This window comes from Amblyomma maculatum, chromosome 4 (genome assembly GCF_055883805.1).
Source record: "Amblyomma maculatum isolate TAMU_Amacu chromosome 4, ASM5588380v1, whole genome shotgun sequence".
In the NCBI taxonomy this organism is placed as follows: Eukaryota; Metazoa; Arthropoda; class Arachnida; order Ixodida; family Ixodidae; genus Amblyomma; species Amblyomma maculatum.
Genome location: NC_139347.1, coordinates 140784886 through 140806425, shown reverse-complemented (window position 1 = coordinate 140806425; position 21540 = coordinate 140784886). Strand labels below are relative to the sequence as shown.

Sequence of the window (21540 nt, the reverse complement as noted above, 5' to 3'; positions counted from 1 at the left end):
AGTCATCACGGCCATTAGCAACACAAAACCCACCTGCAGTAATTTCAATCACTCTCTCCTGTTCCGATTGCTAACGATCTCTCTCAATAACCTTCCGATCACCGCTCTTTGTATTTTGGGACCATGCGTTCTGTTTCCTTGCCATAGACCGTTGTGTTAATGGCGCTGCCACCTTGCAAAAAAAAAAAGAAAAAAAGAAAGATGGGGGTCGTGCACCTGCTGCCAGATTCCAAGCCCCACACGTCTGTGCGGCGGCCTGCAGCAAGCTATTGCATGTGTACAAGGCCAACAATTTGTTCTGAGTGATTATGCGCCTTTTTTATTTGCCTATACAGAATGACAGCATTATCAGAAAAGCTTTCTGGTCGGTTATCTAAGCTGATAGCAAGTAGTATATGGCGAAGGCTGTGACTATAATCGAAGTCGCTATGCACTACTAGTTTTCCTTGGGAAAGCTTGCTACCTGAGCCCAAAATTGGGTCATTTTGTTGCCCGTGCACGCTGCCTACACAGCTTTCCAATATACATAGACAGCAGTGCCTCGCACGTTTCTCCGATCTAAAGAAAGCACACAATACAACTTGGAGGTGCGAGATCCTACAGGATTTAGCAGATCTAGGCATCCGAGGCCAAATGCTAAATGCCTTAAATGACTGTCTCTCACGCCGTTCTTACCAAGTCCGCCTCGGTGCCCCCTGTCTACAAGCTTTGTTCAGGAGAACGGGGCGCCACAGGGGTGCATTATAAGCACAACCTTTTTCATTGTAAAAATAAATTGCATGTGCAGAGAAATCCCAAATGCCATTATGTTTTCACTCTATGTAGATGATCTTCAGATAGTCTGCACATCCTCAAACATGTCACCACGTGAGAGCCAAATACAAATAACAATTAATAAACTAGCGAAATGGGCCGACAAAAATGAATTTCAGTTCTCCCAACAGAAGACTGTAGCAGTTATGTTTTCGCTCAAGCGAGGTCTTCAGAACAATCCTGTCCTCCACTTTAATAAAAAAGAATTACCGGTGAAAACTGAACACAAATTTCTAGGCATTACGTTCGACAAAAAACTTGCATTTCTACCCCACACAAACACACTGAAAAAGAAAGCCTCCAAATCTCTTAACATAATGAAGTTTCTTTCGAAGAAACATTGGGGATCCGACAAGGCGTGTCTTCTACACATATACCGCTCTGTTATACGCTCACACCCGGTACATAACTTAGGCCTTCGCCGTGCATGCGGGGCGTACAGAACATCCCCAATAAATGGCCTTTATTTGGAAAGGAACGAGCCTCCACTGGAAGACAGACGAACTGCAATCAAATGCGCTTATGTTCTCAAAGTAACAACACGGAAAAACACCTCTGTTATCCGGTTTTCACAACTCTCCCCTCTCAAACAATATTCACAAATAATCCTCAAACAACAGAACCATTGATAATGCGACTTGAAGACATATGCCCTGAGCTCCATATTCTGGACACCTGAAGGTGTCGAGAAGGTTGGTTGCAACCTTCTGGAGGCCTTGCCTGATGTCGCTTAAGAAAATAGGACCCTGGCTCCATGGTACAAATTTTCAACAGTCTGTGACCTCACTCTTACACAGTTCCGAAAAAGTGAAACCACTACAGAACATATCTCGCAAGAATATCGCACACGAAAAGAGAAATACAGCAAATGAACAGAGTTTTACACGGACGGATTAAACACTGCCTCACGATGGCTGCGCTTTAGTGGATCGCAGATTTGAAAAAAAAAAATAATTCGACTTCATCAATGTGCCTCAATTTTTACAGCTGAGTGTTATGCTGTTCTCGTAGCTGTAGCGAAATTGTGCTCGAGAACATTGAGAACAGTGTTATCTATACAGATTCACTGAGTGTATTCACCGCTCTAAACTCTAGAAATGCAGTCATGCCCTTACTCGGCAACGTAATACACAATATAACTAAGATCTCAACCCAAGGACATAATATAATAGTCTGCTGGGTTCCAAGACACATGGAAATGAAGGAAATGAGAGAGCGGACGTGCGTGCCGCTCAAGCAGGCAGGAAAAAAATAGAGAAAGTAAACATGCCTTATAAAGATTGCATAAAGTAACTCATCAAAAACAAAAGAATATATGGCAATTTATATGGAATAACCAAGAAAGTAATAAATTGCACCTCGTAAAGCCCATAATAGAAAAATGAAAAACAAGCACTCATCAGGAAAGCTTCATGGAAGTTACAGTATGCCATCTGCATATTGGGCACACACATCTCACGCATAACGTTTTACTAATTAAACAAGATAAACCTATGTGTGAAAAATGAGGAGAAGTGCTTACTGTCAATAACATCCTGATTGCATGTCCAATACTCGAGAGCTGCCAGTATACAGCACTGTGAATAAAGCCGTTTCTTCAAGCCTACACCTGCACACTGTGGATGCAACAAACTGGCGACGAGGATGGGATAACACGAACGAAATGTCCGAGATGGCATCTGCAGTAAGCAAGCTACCGGAGTTTGATCCTGACAGTGGAAACTTGGACGTCTTCATCGAGCGCTTCGAGTTGTACTTCACGGGGAATGAAGTAGCCGGGAAAAAAAAAAACTGCATCTGTTTCTCTGCCCCATAGGAGAAAAGGCGTATGTGATGCTCCGAGGCCTGCTTTTTCCAAACTCACCCAGCAAATCAACTTACGAGGAAGTCTTATCGGCTTCGCAGATGCATTACACTCCGAAGCGGTCCGTGGTGAGCGAAATATATTTTAATCGAAGGAAGCAAGGACCTCAAGAATGTGTCGCGGAATTCGTGGTGAAGCTCAAGCAAGCGGCAGCCTCATGCGACTTCGGCAGCTTCCTGGAGCAAGCCCTTCGGGACAGCCTGATTGCTGGCCTACACTTGGAGGCGATACGTTGCCGGCTGTTGGCCATGGTCGACACCGAGCTCACCTGGGACCGTGTTTGCAGCGCCGCTACACAGTGGCAATGATTTCGGAAACCAGCGGGGAGCACTCTTCAATCGGCAGTGATGTCCTCTGGCAGAGCAAGTCGTCGATGGCGAGACCGGTCTCCTAAGTGATGTACAGCTGTGATGCCTCCGACATGCCAAAAACGAAGGCTACGACTCAAAGGACTAAATCGAATTGTCATCGATGAGGTAGGTGGCTGTAAGTTGTCCGTTCTTGAACAGTGTTTGTTTTAAATGTAAAAAAAAAAAAAAGGCCATGTTGCTAAACTGTGCAAAACTAGAGTTGTACATCAGCTAGAGCAGGAATCGTCGGACAGTGAACTTACCTTTTGCCACACCGACAACCGTGCGATCAGTCCTGCCTTTGTAGTCAGTGTACGGCTCAATGATGAAAACGTACCCATGGAGTTAGACACAGCAGCAGCGGTTTCCGTAATGGCGAAGGCAGAGTGTGCGAAGCACTTTCTAGACAATGAGCTCAGGCCAGCAGACGTCAAGAGGATTATGGATGCAGAAGTGAAGTACTACGATCAGTGTTTTCACTTGCCCCTAATAATTGCTAAATAGACGAAAGGCGCCAGAATGCCTACATTGTTTGGCCAGTACTGGCTGTGTAAAATCAAAATCCGGTGGAATGAAGAGATGAGTGTGCAGCCACTGACGAAATAAATGTCCTTGATGACAATGACAGAAATATTGCGGTGTCGAGCCTCTACGGAGCGATACAAGGGATCAAGACGAGCATTGTAGTTAAGGAGAACGCGCCCCCGTATTTTGTAAGGCGCGACCAGTATCGTATACGCGCGGCGAGAACGGCTCGTGCAGGAATTGGCTAATTTGGAAAAAGCTGGAGTCATATATAAGGTGAGCCACAGTGCTTGGGCGACACCATTGGTGATTGTTCCTAATCAAAATGGTGAGCAGCTTTGGCTGTGTGGTGATTACCGAGTCGCGGTAAATCCTGCAATTGAGGTTGACCAGTACCCGCTCCCTCCACCAGAGGACATTTTTGTAACGTTACAAGGCGAGTCCGTTTTTTTTATTATTTGACTAAAGTGTACTTGCAACTGGAATTAGACGAGCGAGCCCAAGAACTCCTCACTGTCAAAACACGCCTCGGCCAGTATCGGTTTCGACGCTTGCCATACGCCGTAGCCTGCGCACCAGGAGTGTTTCAAACTCTTATGGACAAAGTCCTACACGGACTGACTGGCACAGCCTGCTACCTAGATGATATTGTCATTGCGGGCAAAGATCAAAATCAGTGCCATGACCGACTGGAGCAGGTACTCATACGCCTAAGAGAACATGGCATAAGGGTCAACACTGCGAAATGCAAGCTGTTCCAGCAACGAATACGATATCTGGGCCATGAAATTGACAGAGATGGATTACATCCCACAGCTGATAAAGTGGCAGCCATAAAGAATGCCCGAAAACCTGGAAACGCGTGACCCAGCTAAAGGCCTTTTTGGGCTTGATTAATTTTTATTCAAAAGTCTTGCCTAATCTGGCTAAAGTTCTCGAACTCCTGCATAACTTGTTGCGCAAAGACACTGCATGGCACTGGTCGCGTCAATGCGATACCGTTTTTATGACTACTAAAGAGATGCTGACTAACGAGCATGCTCTGGAGTTGTACGATGTCAAAAAGAAATACAGCTAACATGTGACGCGTCCGAATATGGTCTTGGTGTTGTACTGTCGCACGTCGTCAACGGAAAAGATAAACCAATTGCATTTGCATCCCGGTCACTGTCACCTGCAGAAAGCAATTATGGCCAAATTGAAAAAGAAGCTTTGAGCATTGTTTTTGGTGTGAAAAGTTTTCATAACTACCTCTATTATAAAACACTCTCGCTGTTGACAGACCATCAACCACTAACCGTACTCTTCGACCCGAAAAGAAAAAAGCAGTGCTGTGGCAACTGATAGGGTGCACCGTTGGTTTGTGTTCTTCGAGAGCTACAACTATAAAATAGCGTACAAGCCCGGTACAGAAATTGGCCATGCCGATGCCTTATCTCGACTTTTTTGCCAGTAAAGTCAGAGTACACAGAAGACATTTTTTTATTTTTCTACACTTGACGAGCTTCCTTTGGCAGCAAAAGACATTAAACGCGAAACAACTCGCGATAGGCTGCTAACGGTGGTTCGCAACGTGATATGGCAAAGTTGGCCAAAATTTGTTTCTCAGGACCTGCAGCCTTTCTGGGTTCGACGTTTCTAACTTTCCATTGAAGCGGGCTGCATTATCTGGACAAACAGAGTAATCGTTCAGGAGTGTTTGCGCAGTGTTGTACTAAAATTTCTGCACTAGCAGCACCTTGGAATCGTGAAGATGAAAATGGTCGCAAGGTCAGTGGTGTGGTGGCCAGGTATCGACGAAGCGCTTGAACAAACGGTTCTAACTTGCAGCATTTGTCAAATGGTTCAACCTGCAGCATAACCAGCACCTTTGGCTATTTGGAAAGTGTGCGAACACCCTTAGGAAAGGGTTCATCTCGATTTCGCAGAGAAGGAAGGAAAACTGTTCGTTTTAGCAGTTGATGCATATAGCAAGTGGTTGGAAGTGAAGGTGTGTACAACGACGATGGCGAAGTTGTAAGGTTTATGCCTGCCCATGGTCTCCCTGTTGCTGCCCATGGTCTATCCTTCCATTTACCCCCGCACATGCGGGTCTAGACGGTAACGAGGTGGTTCACGTCTGCACCCGAGGTCTCGGTTTCACTGTCCATCGGCAACGTGGCTCCGCTTACTGCGCGAGACCCCCTCCTCTCTTTTCATCACATATGTCACCATTATCGCCTCAGCCGTCTTATATATCCAACGGCACACCCTAAAACCTTTAATTATCGCGAGATTCTATGGAACCAGCTTCAGACTCGCACATTTCCCACTCCTGCCTTACGCCGCCTCATTCACCGAGCTATCTATCACTCTCCAACTTGTCATTTATGGTCGGCCGAGAGCCAACCTTGACCCCATCACGTGGGGCAGCGCTCGCCACACCCCTCTAAAATTCCGTAATATTTGTTTAAATGAGCAATGGGGAAGACTGCCCTGTGCAGGCCAGCACCTGTCTTCAGGACCAGATCCTGGATTAGGTTCAGAAGGTAGCTTATCTAGCGTAGAATCTCTCTACTTCCACCACTGCCCCTTACCCCTGTGGGATAGTAGTAGTGGTAGTAGAAGACTTAATTTAAACGCAACACTTGGACGCCTAATAAATCGATGGCTGCTGGACGAGCAGGCGATTCACCCTCAGCCCCAAGCCAGTCCACCCAGGTCCCGTTAGTATGGGAAAGGGTGGGAAAGAAACCGAATTGCAATGCAACCGGACATGAAAGCAGGTAGTGGGAAAGGTTGGATAAATAAAGTCGTTACTCACTCACTCCTAGCGAGACAGCCTAATGAGGATCCTTTTAATTACTCTGATACTTTACCTTTCCTGATTAACCGAAAATGCGATAGGCACGTGCTATGCCTACAATAACAGCCCATAATGTGGCAGATAAATTGTCGCGGAATTAAGCTTGGGTGTGCCGCGTTTTCAATCATTTGTAGTTCTTGAAAAAGGCAAACTAAGTCTTAATTTGATACTTTATTGTCCACGTCGTGTGCTGTGGTTCAGCTCATCATATGAGTCGATTGCATTATGCCGTCCAGATCATGGGACTAGCTGCCCTCAAAAGAATTCGGTTGGGCCTCTGAACACTGTGCGAAAACTGCTGGTCTATATGTACGGAGTTTCTATGATGGAAAGGCAATGAAGAAGTGCTGGCTGCCGGGCTCCTGCATTCTGTCGAGCCGCGTACTTAACGATGGACGCTGAAGACGCATAGGAGGAGGGCCATCTTTGAAGAGAGCGCCGACAGACCCAAGGAAACTGAGCACCGCTAGCCGATCACCGGCGCTCATCCAACCGACATCTGCCGAGCGGCCCAAGATTGATCTGCGCTGTAGCTGCCGGAAGACCCAGCTGCATCATCTATAGTCACCCCAATATGCTGCCCTGCCTGCTGCAGTACACGCGTGATGCATCCGATGAAAGTATTGGTATTGCAGCTACATGAGTATTTGATGGCTAAATATACGAGTACCTTGTATGCAAAGGAATGATTTCCGGTCTCGTAGAATAACCCGCGCTTTCCAAAGATGCAACCCGAACCAGTACGCTGCCACTCCTTCCATTGTGAAAGCCGGCCAAACATAAAGAACCTAATGAATGTAACACGGTTTCCTCTTTTTTTTCTGAACTGCTGATGAGCCTTGTTCCTAACACCTGCCGCTACGAATAGTTTTATGTACACTTTTACTATATAAATGGTTCTCTTCGGTGAACAACCGTGGGGAAATAACAATCTCATCTCGGGTCAGAATACTGACTTTTCTTTTTTCGAGCCTTCTGTGAGGTTTGAACGTTCTCTTACCTCACCTATCGCACAACATGCAACTGCACCTTTTTATTCCCTGAGCAAACGAACGGAAGTCGCCGAAACGCCATAGTGGCAGTCCCTCAGCAATTTGGCCACGATTGCGTCCATCTGTCTGGCTTAATAACTGCCCGCCTTTCATAAATACGTCAACATCGCCCCCGCCTTTTGACGCGGGGAAGCTCACCCTGTTCCGCACGATGACGACCATGTCGGGGGATGCCGGTGAAACGAACTGTGAGGAGGAAGGAAGAACAGGCAGGCAAAAAAAAAGAAACGGACAGCGTCTTTCCCGTTTTCGACTGATCCGCTTCATATTTTTTCTGGCGCGCTCAAGCCAGACTGGAATCATCCGTCATCTCGACTGACGGCAAATAAGGAACAAATGTCGAAGAAAGAAACGAAATTCGGGGCAGGCAAGCCGCAGCAGAAGAAGCAAATACAAATACTGAACAGGGACAGCGAGTGGCTGGCGAATGCGACACAGGCAAGCCATCGCAGCTTTCAGAAATAGATTTCCAGCTACGCTAGTGCGCGGCGGGCTCTCCGTGCGTCATTCGCGCTCGCTCGCGGCCTGCATTTACGCGAATTGAGCGCGTAAACAACGCCCCCCCCTCCCCCCCCCCCCCCCTTTTTTTTTTCTTCCTTCTTTTTCGTTTTCTTTTTTTTTTTTTTTTTGATATCGAATCCCTCCCGCAATTCGTGCTTTATCAGCGCCATCGAGAACGAATTCTTTGTCCTCGGCTCCCAGCGATCTGCGCCCGGTTAGGGCGATACTTTCTGCGAACGCTCGAATCGCATCAGTGCTAGCCTTGGCGCTTTGATCTCAAATAAAGGAGCCATTGAGGAGACGCGCAGCTTGCTGGGCGCGGTTCTCTTTAATCTCGCAAGGTGCAAGCTTCGCGAGTGCTCCTATAGGGCATCCCGAATAAATATCGCGGCGCCAAAGAGCCAAGCATGCAGGCGCAAAACAAATCCTGGGCCGGCTTGCACGATAAAGTCCGAGCTAAGTCCAGACTTAAAGGGTGTCTTTAGAAAGACCACGCTTATTTGAGACGGCTCGTGTTCCGAACGTCGAACGCTTCGGGTTCATGTTCACCAGAGTGGCTTCCCAGAACGGCCTCAGCAACCACTTGGGGCATTTTTCCTCGTAACACAATCTTAAGCCGCAAAAAGCAATGGCACGGATTTTACACAACGCAAAATTGACGGAATGTGTACATCTTACAGCAGGGACAGTGCCAGCGCATCCCTGTATTTTCCTAATTTCTCTACTTAGACACCTGGCGTCCTTGTGTCTTAACCAAGACAGCACTAGAGTCGTAATCATACAAGCGACTTATTCAAGTCAGGACTGAAGCCCAGTCTTAACTCCAGTCTTAAGCGGCCATGCTAGTGGCCTATTCTTTAGACTTCAGTTAAGTCTGGACTTAGCTAAGACAGTCTTAAGATTGTTTTGTGCAAGCGGGCCCTGGTTTTCCTTCGACCATTCGGAAATTACTCGGAATTTCTCTGTTCGACTGAGCAAGATGTACGTTTAGTATTCGTTTATTGTTGCGTTTTTGGTTTCTTTTTCAATGTACTATTTCAGTTCACTGACGCAGTAAGCATACGTTGTTTAAAACGTGCTTTGAGACCATCGGTTGCTTTTGACGGAGCTCTGCCTAGTCGGCCTAGTCGAGTCAATACTTCAATTTATGCCTGCCGGTGCCGAAACCACTCGATTCTTTCTTTTTGTGCGCATGATTGGAATCTGCACTAAAACTAGTGTCCTATGTGAAATCTCTCCAGTGTTCGCGCGAAATGTTACGTAGTACAACGATACCGAACGCCGGCACTTACGAGGTTGAAATAATCTCGCAGAATGCACTTCGCAAGCACTACTGTGTTCTCCACGACCGCTTATTGATAACCCTTTAATGCATGATGCTTGAATTATTAAGTAGTCTGTCCCGCAAGTGGGATACTGTCTGGGGGCTATAGAAAAGCTCTGAAATTCGATTCCTGACAACGTGACAGCCTTTGGAAATTCAAACTGTAAATGTGTCGCTGAGAGAAAGAACGAACATCGTGGACTAAATAACAAATGGCGTTAAAAGATACCTAATAAAAAATTAAGACCAATAAAAAGACGTGGCATGCAATTTAATAAAATGACCACCAGCTATTCGCTTGCATGATAGGCTGAGAAGGAAACGTATGTGAGGTGGCACACAACTGGACTAAAAGCGGAGACTGAAAATTTGCTGCGGTAGCAAGACCGTGACTAAAACTAATGTCTACGTTGGCTAGGGATTTACGTAGCTTTTATAAAAGAATGTCATCGCTGCACCTGCCTTGTTTACCTCTTATGTCTCTTTTTTTTTCCATCAGGGTTTGGGGGGGGGGGGGGGGGCAGGCACAAAGAGTTATCTAGAAGTGATTAAAAAATAACTGGGATACGCGTCTTTGCATAAAAAAAAAAAAAACGTCGCCCGGAACTTAAAAGACAAAAAACGAGAATACCCCAAATTAGCGCTTTCCAGTCAAGTTATCCATAGCAAAGTGATAACGACGCATTGGAATTGCTGCTTCGATAAAACAAGCTCACTCATATGTAAAAAACCCATACGAGATGTGGCATTCGGCTGGAGATTGTAAGGAACCAATATAGTGTTTTATTGCGAAAGCAATACTACTCGCACTTTCAAGCCTTCGCGAGACCCGGCCGAAGTTACATCTTACCCACGTGACGGTGTGACGTCACACCCCACGTGACACACGGGCTGGCTGGAGCTGCCAACTTGGGTCTCTCGTTTCGCATGGGATGGTTATGTCAGAATCAGCCTGCTAAGACCCTGGCATTCACGTTACCCCATAGGACACTAAGGCACGTTCATATGGGTTGGTTAAAGCGGGGCTTTATATGTGGGCTGAGGAAAAGAAAGAGAGAAGAACGCTCGGTCACCCGCAGCTAATGCTTTCGCTCAATATTTGGTTCAGTAGCGTTGAAGCCTTGTAATTTTTTTGTACCAAAGCGCTTACATGCACACCTCCACCGAACAAGAATTTTGTCCCATCTTTCCTGTTTGTTTGTTGGTTTCCTCCATTGATTTAACACCAAAAGTTATTGAAGCGAATTCGAACAAGTCGGATTCAAACCCGAGTACTCAGGTTCAGTAGCCAAGCGTTTTAACCAATGAGCCACCAGGGCGTTTTTATTATTTTTGTCACGGTTTTGCGTGACGTCATTAGACAACACGTCATGGCCCAATTTTGAGGGAGCTACCGGCAGTACATTTGAGATGAGAATCGCAACCACCGAGGCCCTTGGATATAGTCGGACAAGCTGCTTTATAGTCCACGCAGGTACAGGGTGGTCCGTTTGTAGGGTTAAAACACGAGTGGGTGGCCTTTCGTTTGAAATAGGCATTGCACACCAGCCGGCCGCGCTTTTTTCCGTGTTTGTCCGTGTTTTTTTCGCGCAGTTTTAATCATGAACACGACACACCTTTAGTGGGAGAGAGAACAGGTTTGTTTACAGGCTCAACGTTTCAGCCAGCTGTTGTACGACTGATAACAGAGTGCTCTGCCATTGTGGCTAAGTTCCGGTCGCTGGTTTTTACCGGCCGAGAAACACTATTAATCGTGGCTTGAAAAAACATTTTGTAATGGTGCAGCCCCCTTCGGCGACAGCTTGGTAGATAAACATTTCCTTATTGCATCGTGCTGACGACCAGTGAGAAACGGTCATATACTTGTCGTTATAAACAGACATGGCAAAAACAAAACCACAAATTTGAGCAGCTTCCGCCTAAAGCTCAAATTCGTCTCACCAACACTGTTGCAAGTCGGTGCAATGGATCAGATCTTACCCTCCATCTCACCGGGCCACGTTTGCCAAGATACTGACAGTCATTGTGACTCATTTATTTCCACGACATACACATACCCACACAAAGTGATGATCCGACATAATGACTGCAGTGACGTCAAATCAATGAGTAAATCTCAACACTAGCATCTGTCATAACATACTATTCAGCATTTTTAACGTCTGATCTTAAGTAAGGAAGACAACGCTACATATGATATACGCGACAATCACATACCCGTTGTCCGTTAATGCAGACTTAGGCACTGATCTAAAGAATGCGGTGGCCCAGGCCACGAATTTTCCGGCGACAGACAGTGTATGAAATAAAATAAGAAACCAGTTCTCTATCTTGTTATTTCCTACTGCATTACAAGCAGAATTCTGGTGACCCATTCCTTATTCCCAGTATTTTTTATAGGCTTCAGGTTCAAGCAATTATTCTATTAATGTAAAAACAAATGTCACTTTGAATGAAAGGCAGCACAATGGAAACAAAACAATTCTGTTTACTTGCTTCAGGCGGAGAAGAAAGTGTGATTGGGTGCGGTAACGGCTACTCGACTTTCAGGGCTACCGAGTAATTCGACCCATTGGGTATCTTTAACGGGCACTGAGATCGCACTGAAAACGGACGCCTTTCCGTTTCGCCTTCATCGAAACGCAGCCGCCGGCGTTCGGGTTCGAACCTGGGGTACTCCGGTGCAGTAGTCGGGCATTTTAACCACTGCGCCACAGCGGTGACGCAATTGTTTCTATTTTTCTAGGGAAAAGGAGTTGCAGTATCTGCTTCACTCTTCGTTAGACATCTGAACCGCACCATGAAGAAAAGGAGGAAGGTGGGAGAGGAACAAGAAAGTGGAGAAAAAAAGAGATAGGGAAGAAAGAACGAGATACTAGGACCAGACAAAGGGAATAGTAATTACCTATGGTTGTTACGAAGTGCATAAGTGAGAACAAGGTTCGTAGAAGAGTCGGCAAACGGGAGTCATATTAACACTCTGACATCACCCACTCCCAAATTTTTGACGTTGACGATGTGCATGCCTATGTAATTTGCCTTTTATTTCTCTTTCTTGGACCTTATAAACTAACTCTGCTAGGAGCAGAGAGGTCATACCTTATGCATTTTTTACTGTGTATCCGCTCTCACCCCCCCCCCCCCCCCCCCCCCCCCTTCTATTGCAATGCTTCTGGTTATGCGAGTTTTGTCATAAAATAATGAACACGGGACTGAAAAAATATTGAGGGACAATTAAGCTCCGCCTCCAAGAATGCAACGCGACATCATTAATGGCTCCCCTTTGCCTCCTCCCCACACAGATCTTGATTAATTACATCCTTACTTATTTACATATACTGCTGTACATTTGAGCGCTATGACAGGAGTTGGGGAATAGTACATTAGATAAGAGGTGGCGGTATTTAACATGATAGCGTGCATAACAAATACGTCAGAATAATGCGAACGTCTACAAGCAATAATGCACGGAGAACAAAGCGAAAACAAGGGCCAAAGTATAGAGAAAAAAAAAGTGACCGGAATATTTTTTTTTTTTAATTTAGATTCGATACACGAGTACACACAAATTTTCTATGGCTGTGGCCCAGTTAATAAAATATTAGGGGCCAATGTTTTCAGGTAAAATTCCACATTTCGATGGTTCATGGAAAAACGCTGAATTTCAACGTGCTTGTACATGCCGAGAAATGCACGAAATTAAGTTCGTGATGCCTTCTTGCTGATTCTTCGGGGAGGAAGTTGCAAAAATCGGATGACAGCCTAACAGAAATGTTTACTGTATGGTGCAAAACTGTTAATTATTCGATGCACGGACTTGCAGAAGCGAGGTTAGGTTCACAGAAGAAAGTTCTGAAGAGGGTGAAAAGTAGCAGTCATAACGACAACCTATAAAGCAATAAAATGCGCAGCTTCATTTTTATTTTTTTTTCTCGACAGCCTCCAACTTAATAGTCTCAGACTACTTATTCGGACTGCAGACTGCAGAAGCAAAATCTGAAACAGGTTATATTATTGATTTATAGATTAATACCTTCATGTCTTTTGGAGAATGAGTTGAGGTTCTAGCAGAAAGCCTCATTTTTACCTGCTTTATTCGATATCTACCTAAAGTGATTTGACCATAACATGTTCTGCATGAAAAGGACAATAAGACATTCATACTCAGACACATCATTTACATTGCAGACATCATATCTAAAACTGAAATTTGACTTAGAGCATCTGTTAGAGAAAGACATAAGGATCGTTCTGTAAACTTTAACATTCATCTGCCACCAACTGCAGCACATAGAAAGCTTTGAAAACGAATAATGGAGGTGATAATATCTTCATACAAAACGCTGTCATTGGCGTGAAGAGCAGTGTTAAGACGAAGTGCTGCTTTAAAAATCATGTATGTATACTAAAAAAAAAAACAAAAAAAAAAAAACGTAATGACTCAAGTGCACAGCCTTAGGGAACTCTTGATGCGATATTATTTGAAGCACAATTCGCGTACTTTCCTTCTCGTTTGAAGGAGAACTGCGTCAGTTTTTGAGAATCATAATTTATTCCAATCTGTATAAACTGTAGGTGTGCTGTAAAGTTGTTTTTGCGCTAGCATTCGAAATAATAACGCAGTTGATTAAAATTTAGGCTTCTCCTCACAACGTCGAAGAACCGCGAAGAAGCTTGGTGACGATGTCAAGAGCGGTAACACTTCTCATTTCCGTTGCCTCCGCCCATATACTCTGCGGTGAGTTATCGGATACCGCCTAACAACGCTTCCAATGCATTGCTTTCGGTACCTGAGTTTTTATTCCTTCGAGAGTTTTTATGCAGGAGATGCACAACACCGTTAACGACGTAGCACTGTGCGGCACTGAGAAGCCTGAAAGCCATCTTGGTTTTAATCGCTCGCTAATTGCGCCGCAAGTGCCGAAATATTGAAACGCAAGTGCCGAAATATTTTGCATGCATAAAATACAAGCCTTCTCATTTTACCCCTCAAAATACTTCGCATTTTAAATCCAGTACAGTTTTACTTTAACCAGAAATCTTTTAACGTGTGTTTCTATTAATCTCACACATATCGGTCAAAATATAGTCGCAAGATGCTAAATTATTCTAAAGACCGTTCGACAAGGATACAAATTCCCGCTCTAACCAAGCTGCACAAATCATAGATCTCTAATACCAGCAGTTGCGAAACTTCCCATAGGGCGGTTTTGATTGGTCAAAATTCGGTGTATACAAATAGTGGCGGCGCCCGCGGCCATTAAAGGAAACTGCGTCTAAATTGCAAACTTTCTGATTGTTGACAAATGCGCCATAACCTGGAAAATACGATTTGTTGAAGACTCACAGCGGCAAAAATCTTGGATTTAACAGTGCCGTAGTTTTCATAAAGGTAGAACAGAAGAAAAAAAAAAGTATTTTCCAAGAGACACAGGCCGAGTAGAGAGGCAGAAGAGGCTGCAATAGCCGTGGGAATTGTTCAAAACGGAACCAGCATCATCTTCAGTGATACCAAAACGGCCCTTCACAACTTCGTCAGGGGTCGTATCTCCGCCACTCCAATAAAAATTCTTAGCGCGTTGTCAAGAGATAGGAACGTAGTAGATCTCGTATGGGTCCCGGCTCACTCGGGCGTTCCGAGGAACGAGGCCGCTCCACCAATATGCTCAAGGTTTTGTCAGCCGAGCTGGTGAGGGGATCTCGGACGCGGGTGCCCGACGGGGTGAGTCACTGGATAAGTACCAGGCCATTGCCACTTATTACAAAGAGCTCAGGGTGAGCCTGCCTCTTCCGCACGCTTCGCTCAGCCGAGACCAGGCTACCACGTGGCGGAGGCTGCAAACGCGGTCGCCACCAAACCCCTGAACGTATGCCAAAATCTTTCTGGACATAGTAAATCCTACTGCCAACTGTGTGGCGAGACTGCCACCTTAGACCGTATAATCTGGGACTGCGCGGAGGATCCGCCTCCGGCAGATCTAGTACCATCTCCCTCGCTGGAACACTGGGAAGCTGTTCTCGCCAGCCGGTACGCAGACGTCCAGTTCCGGGCCACGGCAAGAGCGCAAGAGGTCGCTGACAGATCTGCACTGCCGGCCATCTGGAACAGTTGAATGCAGCCCAAGGCAAAAACCATCTAAATCGCTGCCAAATAAAGTTTTCTCTCTCTCTCTCCAAGAGACGATGACGACAATTGCAAGAAGCTTCTGTTTACACCCTCTAGATGGCGCGACAATTCATACACACATATAAATGCAAACAAAGAAGGGTTAATTTTAAAGCAAAGGTTTTCAACAGGTATGATCCAGGATCCAAGCGCCCTGAAAGCCAGGATACTGACCTCACCCTCCCATTTCACACGAGAAGCTTCCATGTCACGTGGTCAATCAGTGCTCGGCCATGTCAGCTGTCAACTACCACTGGCCAGAGCCTTGCTCTTGATTTTCCGCACGAAAGGCATACTGCGTCCAAGTTTTAAGCAAAAGCGCACTTATGGTTACATTATCTGTTAACATAGGTAATCAAAATGGATAGCATTAACATCAGCATTCGTAATTGTAAAACAGCGCGAACAACCGTACACAAGAACAAGACACGGGACGAGCGCTGACTCTCAACTAAGTGTTTAATGCCAAAACTTGGCGCCTGTCTTCGTCTTTTAACTTGTCTTGTCTTTCCTTTAAAGGAAAGACAGTACATTCTACGTCAGACTGAAGTCGATAAAACCAAACCAAAAGGCAGATACACGTGCGACACTCAAGGGCGCCAAGTGTTGGCATTGAAAACTTAGTTGAGAGTCAGCGCTCGTCTCGTGTCTTTCTCGTTCTTGTCCACCGTTGTTTGCGCTGTTTTACAATTATGAACGTCTACCAACTTGCCCAAATGAACATTCTGATTAACACCAGCGCCTAATAATAGCGCAGGAAATTAAGCATTTAAAGGCCAATGCGCAAAGAAATGTTTCAAATTTGCATTTTGTCTAGAAAGGAGAAAAATAAAACATCAAGCAGCAGCAGGAATATACGTATGTACGCGTAATTTGTGCTTGATACATGTATTCGGGGCTAGCACATATGCGTGCTAAATGTAGGGCAGAAACGTGGAGCCTAATGAAAGGTATTTAGAAATTAAGCTGAGTAAGAACAATATACGCTGTGGAATAAAATGGCAGTGGTAAATCTTTGCTTCGGGAAGAAAGCACAGTTGGTTAGAATCGGCTAGCTTGTGATTCATGCGCACTAACCAAGTACGTCTGTCCAATGACATAGCCAAATAGATTTGCTTTCAATCAGATAAGGCAATCACTTGTGTCGTAGCATTTCAGGCGCACAACCCATATTTTTATTTTGATCACAGGGAAAGCTTTTGGGAGATGCGCTGTATAGCGTCGCAACAGACGTACCTGCTAATGCTCTTGATAAGAAAGCTCTATCCTCGACAATTTTGTCATGCAATCAGGGTTTACTGCATTGTCATGTTGGACCCGCCATTGATGACGGCGTGTTTCGACACGTTATTTTACCATGCCGAATTTGTCTCTTTTTGCATGCCCGTGTTTTTATGCCATATTTGCTATCCGTGAATAATATGTGTATACGCGTTTTATGTTTGATCTACTTTGGTTGCCTATACTGCTATCTTGCAATAAGGCAGACGGTGTTGTAAATAAAACAAAAATTGATTTAATAACATCGTACTCGATATTCTTAATTTCTGTTTATCAGCTTTCCTTAAGCGATAGAAAATCGATACGACACTCGAACCTAGTGCATATCGCTGGCCTATAAAAGCTTGTGCTGAATGCGACCAACAGCCACCGCGTGTATTGAGCCCAGAATACGACAAGCATAACGAAGAAAATGGATGATACAACAAGAACGAAGAGCACTTCCGATCACTGGGACGCAGTATCACGAATTAGACGAAAACAGGACGACTCACCGTCCGCGAAAAGAAAGCACAGCGAAGTACATAAAAAGCGCAATTAAGAGCTCCATAAACCACATCACGTATAAATAACGAGTGCCGCATGTTTATGGGCAGCTCCGAGTAGCACAAATCTGCAATGAGGCTGGGCTATTGACAGTTTGTTGAAATCTGTGCATACGAATCCGCGCGCTGGTTAGTCCCCAATTAAACACGCATGCAGAATCAGTGGCAGAACAGTATACGTGCGAGCGACTGTATATACCGTGCAGTTTTAGTTTGTGCACATAAGTGCAGTGATCGCTCGTTTTTCGGATAGTGCCTGAGATCTGCGAGTTAAGCATATGTATTTATTTTTTGTGCTTTGTAAATACTGTTAAACATCGTCATCTATTTTTCGCTTGAACATGCGAGAGCGACAATCAGCTTTTTTGCACAACTTTTTTCCACTGATACGCAGGTCAGGGAGCGGGTGCTGCCGCCTCATGGTCTCATGGAGATCATGCGTCCGAAACCCTCTTCACCTAGCTCAACGAGCAGGAGCTGGAGCTCATGGTACGAGCTGCGCAGTAAGTTCACCGAGTATGGGTCCCTCTCGCCTTACAAAGATTGCGCCCATCGATCCTGACTAGGGGAACATTGAGTTTCACCATAACCGGGTGCGGATACGTGTAGTGTTTAGGTAACAACAAATGACTCTTTGTCTGTTGTTTTATTTTGTGGTCTGGTGCGGGTACCAGTCTACGATCCAATCTATAATGATGCGTGATCTCCCCATATTTTAGCATGCGCTCTCCGTTCCCTCGCTCATCGAGGGACGCTCGCTTAGCGGCTCGGCGGTAGAGATCTTCAGCCAGCTCGTGAGCAATTTCGTTGCTGTGGAGGGTTGCGTGCGTTGTTGCACTTTCTAACCAACTTTCTCTGGCCTCCGATTCCTGCCGCTAAGAGCCAGGTAATATTAACAATAATTGGTTAAGAGGAAAGGAAAGGCGCATCATCTGTCACTTCCTTCCCTTGAGCATCGTTTCGGAACGCGCGGCCGCAAGATGTTTTTGTGATAAAAAGACGTGTTGATAGTGGGGTTGCAGCCATTCCAATCAACCAATTATCATTTTTTTCCACTCCCTCTCCAAGATTTTTCACTGTGCTGCCTGGTCGACTACCCTCGGCAAGAGAAATTCGCCCTCCTCCTCCGATGTTGCGCGAAAGGCGGAATCTGGTGGAGCACTTCATGCGCCCACCTCATGGACTCCCCTTCCAAAGTATTTCTTTCTTACTTTTTACTGTTGCGTACACACGAGGGTCGTACTTCCCCGCTAGGGGAGAAACCGAGCGCTAGCTTCGCCTATTATGCCCCAACTTATGTTCTCTAGACACGTTGCTCATAGTCCGGATCCGAAAGTTCGTGGTTCTCCTCAAAATGAAATGGGCTTAACCATACATGTTCATTTGGAAATACAGGGCCCACAAATGTATTCGTAAAACGACACTCTTCCCGAAACAGTGGTGCAACGAGGACAATACTCGTCTACGCATTGACGAAACAACAATGATGATAGTTGCAGTGATGATGATGATGATGATGATGATGATGATGATGATAATGATGAGGAATAACAAGAAATGTAGCCAAGCCTACCTAGTTTAGCAGGGTGAAACCACACACACACTTCTTGCAGACATCGTCTTCGATTCCTGATCCGAAGACGGGAGGGAGGGGGGGGGGAGTGCAAAATGTAAAAATGTCCAGACATTTTTTCAGTGGCTCTTTGGGCTGAATTCTTCGTGGACAAGGAATCCGCGCAGCTGAATTATACAGGTGATTAGAAATTTAGGGAAGAGAAGTTTGTTACGCAGAGAACAGAACGGTACTGATAACGATTAACGCCGACGCCATCGTGTCATCATAAACACATCACCGCATGGAAGCGCGTACATTATGTATAAAAGAACGAATAAGAGATGACAGAGAACATTACGGTGTAGGAAAGGGTGCTCCCGGTGCCCCTTGCATCAAGTGGAATTCCTAACCTGTCATAAAATCATGAATACATAAAGGCAGAGCGTAACTGGTTAGAAGTTATGCGGTCAGCTCCCGCGCTTGAGCTTCTACTATCCGGCCTTCTGTCAACAACACTAGTTCATCCTTGCAGTCAGTGGCACGAAAAGGTTTTTATCATGATTACAGGGCTAGACGATCACTCTCCCTACTCTTCGTCTTATTCTTGGTTTCGAGAGCTCGACATACGCGCGTGTACGCTGCGCAGCGATCCGTCTTGCCAGGGTAAAGCGGCCGCCCAAGATCTGCGTCCGGTGGCGTATGCATTCCGCACAAGATGGATCGCCGCAGGCGGAAAGCAGTAGTTTGGTGAGCGCGATATGACGACGCTAAGGACAGGCAGACGAGGGTATAGCGGTTGTATGATGAAATGAAACTTGGTTAAAGGTAAAGACACTGACTTCAAACCAACCACCACTGTAGTTAAAATCGCTCCCTCCCGATGCTTCAAACCACGAGTGGCTTAATATAGCGGCCTCAGGTTCATAACTGACTAGGTCGACCACGTTACGTTACGAAACTTTTGCGTAGTCGAGGTAGAGGCGCACTACGCTAACCCGTGTCCTCCATTTTTTTGTTCTTATTTTGTCACGAGTTTTCTCGTTCAAAAGCAACAATAGCTTTTAATACGTCCCATATAACGCCTCGTTTTAAAACGCAAGTAGCCTTTTATAAATGTTAATATTTCGCTTCACAGCATTAAGCGAATTGCTGCTGGTACAGTGTCGGGTGGTGCTTTTTGCGTCTATAGGGCATTTTTTTCTGTGTGTGTGGGCGGTAGGCCAGACATAGACATGAAACCGGGTGAAACGAGCAATTAACGATCAGGTCAGGTCATAGCAGAACCCTATGGTTTAACTGGACCGTAATGATGCATTCTAATTGCTTGTCAAGATCATTTCTTTCTTTCTTTTCGGCTTTGCTGAAACAACGATCACGGATTTTATTTCGCAGTTCGGGTTCAGATGACTTGTTCGTCTTCAGCCATTATATTAAACTAAATTAGTAGAAACAAAGTTCAAAGCAAAAGAAAGGCATACACAAGACGAAGCACGAGCGCTAATCAGAGCTGATTTATTGATCGAAAGATGAAGAGCTTAAATATGTTCGCAAATTTGCTCAGGCGTTGCCTTGCAAGGGATCTGAAAACTAGCACACAGGAAGTTGACAGGCGAAATACGAAAGAAGTTTCTTTTGGCTTTGTCGATAGCAAAGACAGTGTTGTCGAAGAGTAGAGAAACGTAGTCGAGTTAACAAGTGTTCTAGCAGATGGCAAGATACTTGTCCAAGCGCTGATTGGTCGGCGGATTGTGTTACATCACGAGACCATGGCACATGGCTGAATCGGCCTGTGATTTGACAGGGGAGTCTACAGAGTTGTAACGTCATTCACAGGATCGCAAGCTCATATAAAGCATCATTACGAAATTCCTCAGAACAAAACTATTTTCTCTAAAACGAAAAACGGCGGTGAAAGGGACTTACTCTCATTTGGGTAGCGAGCCGCCTGAAACCAATTTACAGCCGCAGTGACAGCAATGATTCTGATTTGATAAAGGGTGTTCATACGTAAAAGAGTTTAATTGCTCGGCATAGACAGTGTGATTGACTCCCTTAGCATAATCGCTACCGTCTACCGCTACTTTGCGCTGCCAACAAACACATGCTACTTGGCCCCAGCGATCCGGATACACCGGCATCTGGCGAGTATGTGGCGCCATCTGGAGCCTTCAAGACGATCTGCGCATGCGTACAGATGGCGCGGGCTAGCGGCTCACGGTAGCGGTAAGCGGTAGCACTCGGACTCTCTGCCATATATTTCCACATTTTGTAACCGCGTCTTCGCCTTATTTAAGTCGTGAGCCTTGTGGTTTATTTATTTATTGCTCAAAGGTCCGGGGACATTACATGAAAGGTGGGCTGTGAAATTTAATATGAATACAAAATATCTTCGATGGCGGTTTTGTATTGGCTGAAGGTGGTGATGGTTGCCACTTCGGATGGAAGGCCATTCCACTCTCGAGCTGTTTCCAAGAAAAAGGCTGATATATGTATCGGTGTGGGCTTTCATTGGACAGACGGCGTTAGGGTGAGAGTTACGAAAAATGCGATGAGCGCGTGTGATATGAGTAGCTTCAGGATCAAAGGTAACGTAAAATTTGTGATATAAGGAAAGACGAGCGATCTTGCGACGACAGGTCAATGTAGGGAGGTTAAGCCGAGATTTAAGAGCGGAGACGCTGGTGTGATTGAATAGTCGGAACAAATAAACCTTGGAGCG

The 21540-nt window shown here is 45.4% G+C and overlaps 1 protein-coding gene across 1 annotated transcript in view; it reads right to left on the bottom strand.

Annotated features, from left to right (window-relative positions):
• Window positions 1–4190: 4190 nt before the first annotated feature.
• The window catches only part of LOC146193190 (uncharacterized), a 58402-nt gene continuing 41052 nt past the window's right edge, over window positions 4191–21540 (bottom strand). The window contains exons 4-5 of the mRNA XM_084600496.1: window positions 7588–7635; window positions 4191–4262 (exon numbers count right to left, since the gene is read on the bottom strand). Of these exons, the coding sequence (XP_084456622.1) occupies window positions 4191–4262; window positions 7588–7635 (120 nt within the window). The remainder of the gene's footprint in view (window positions 4263–7587; window positions 7636–21540) is intronic.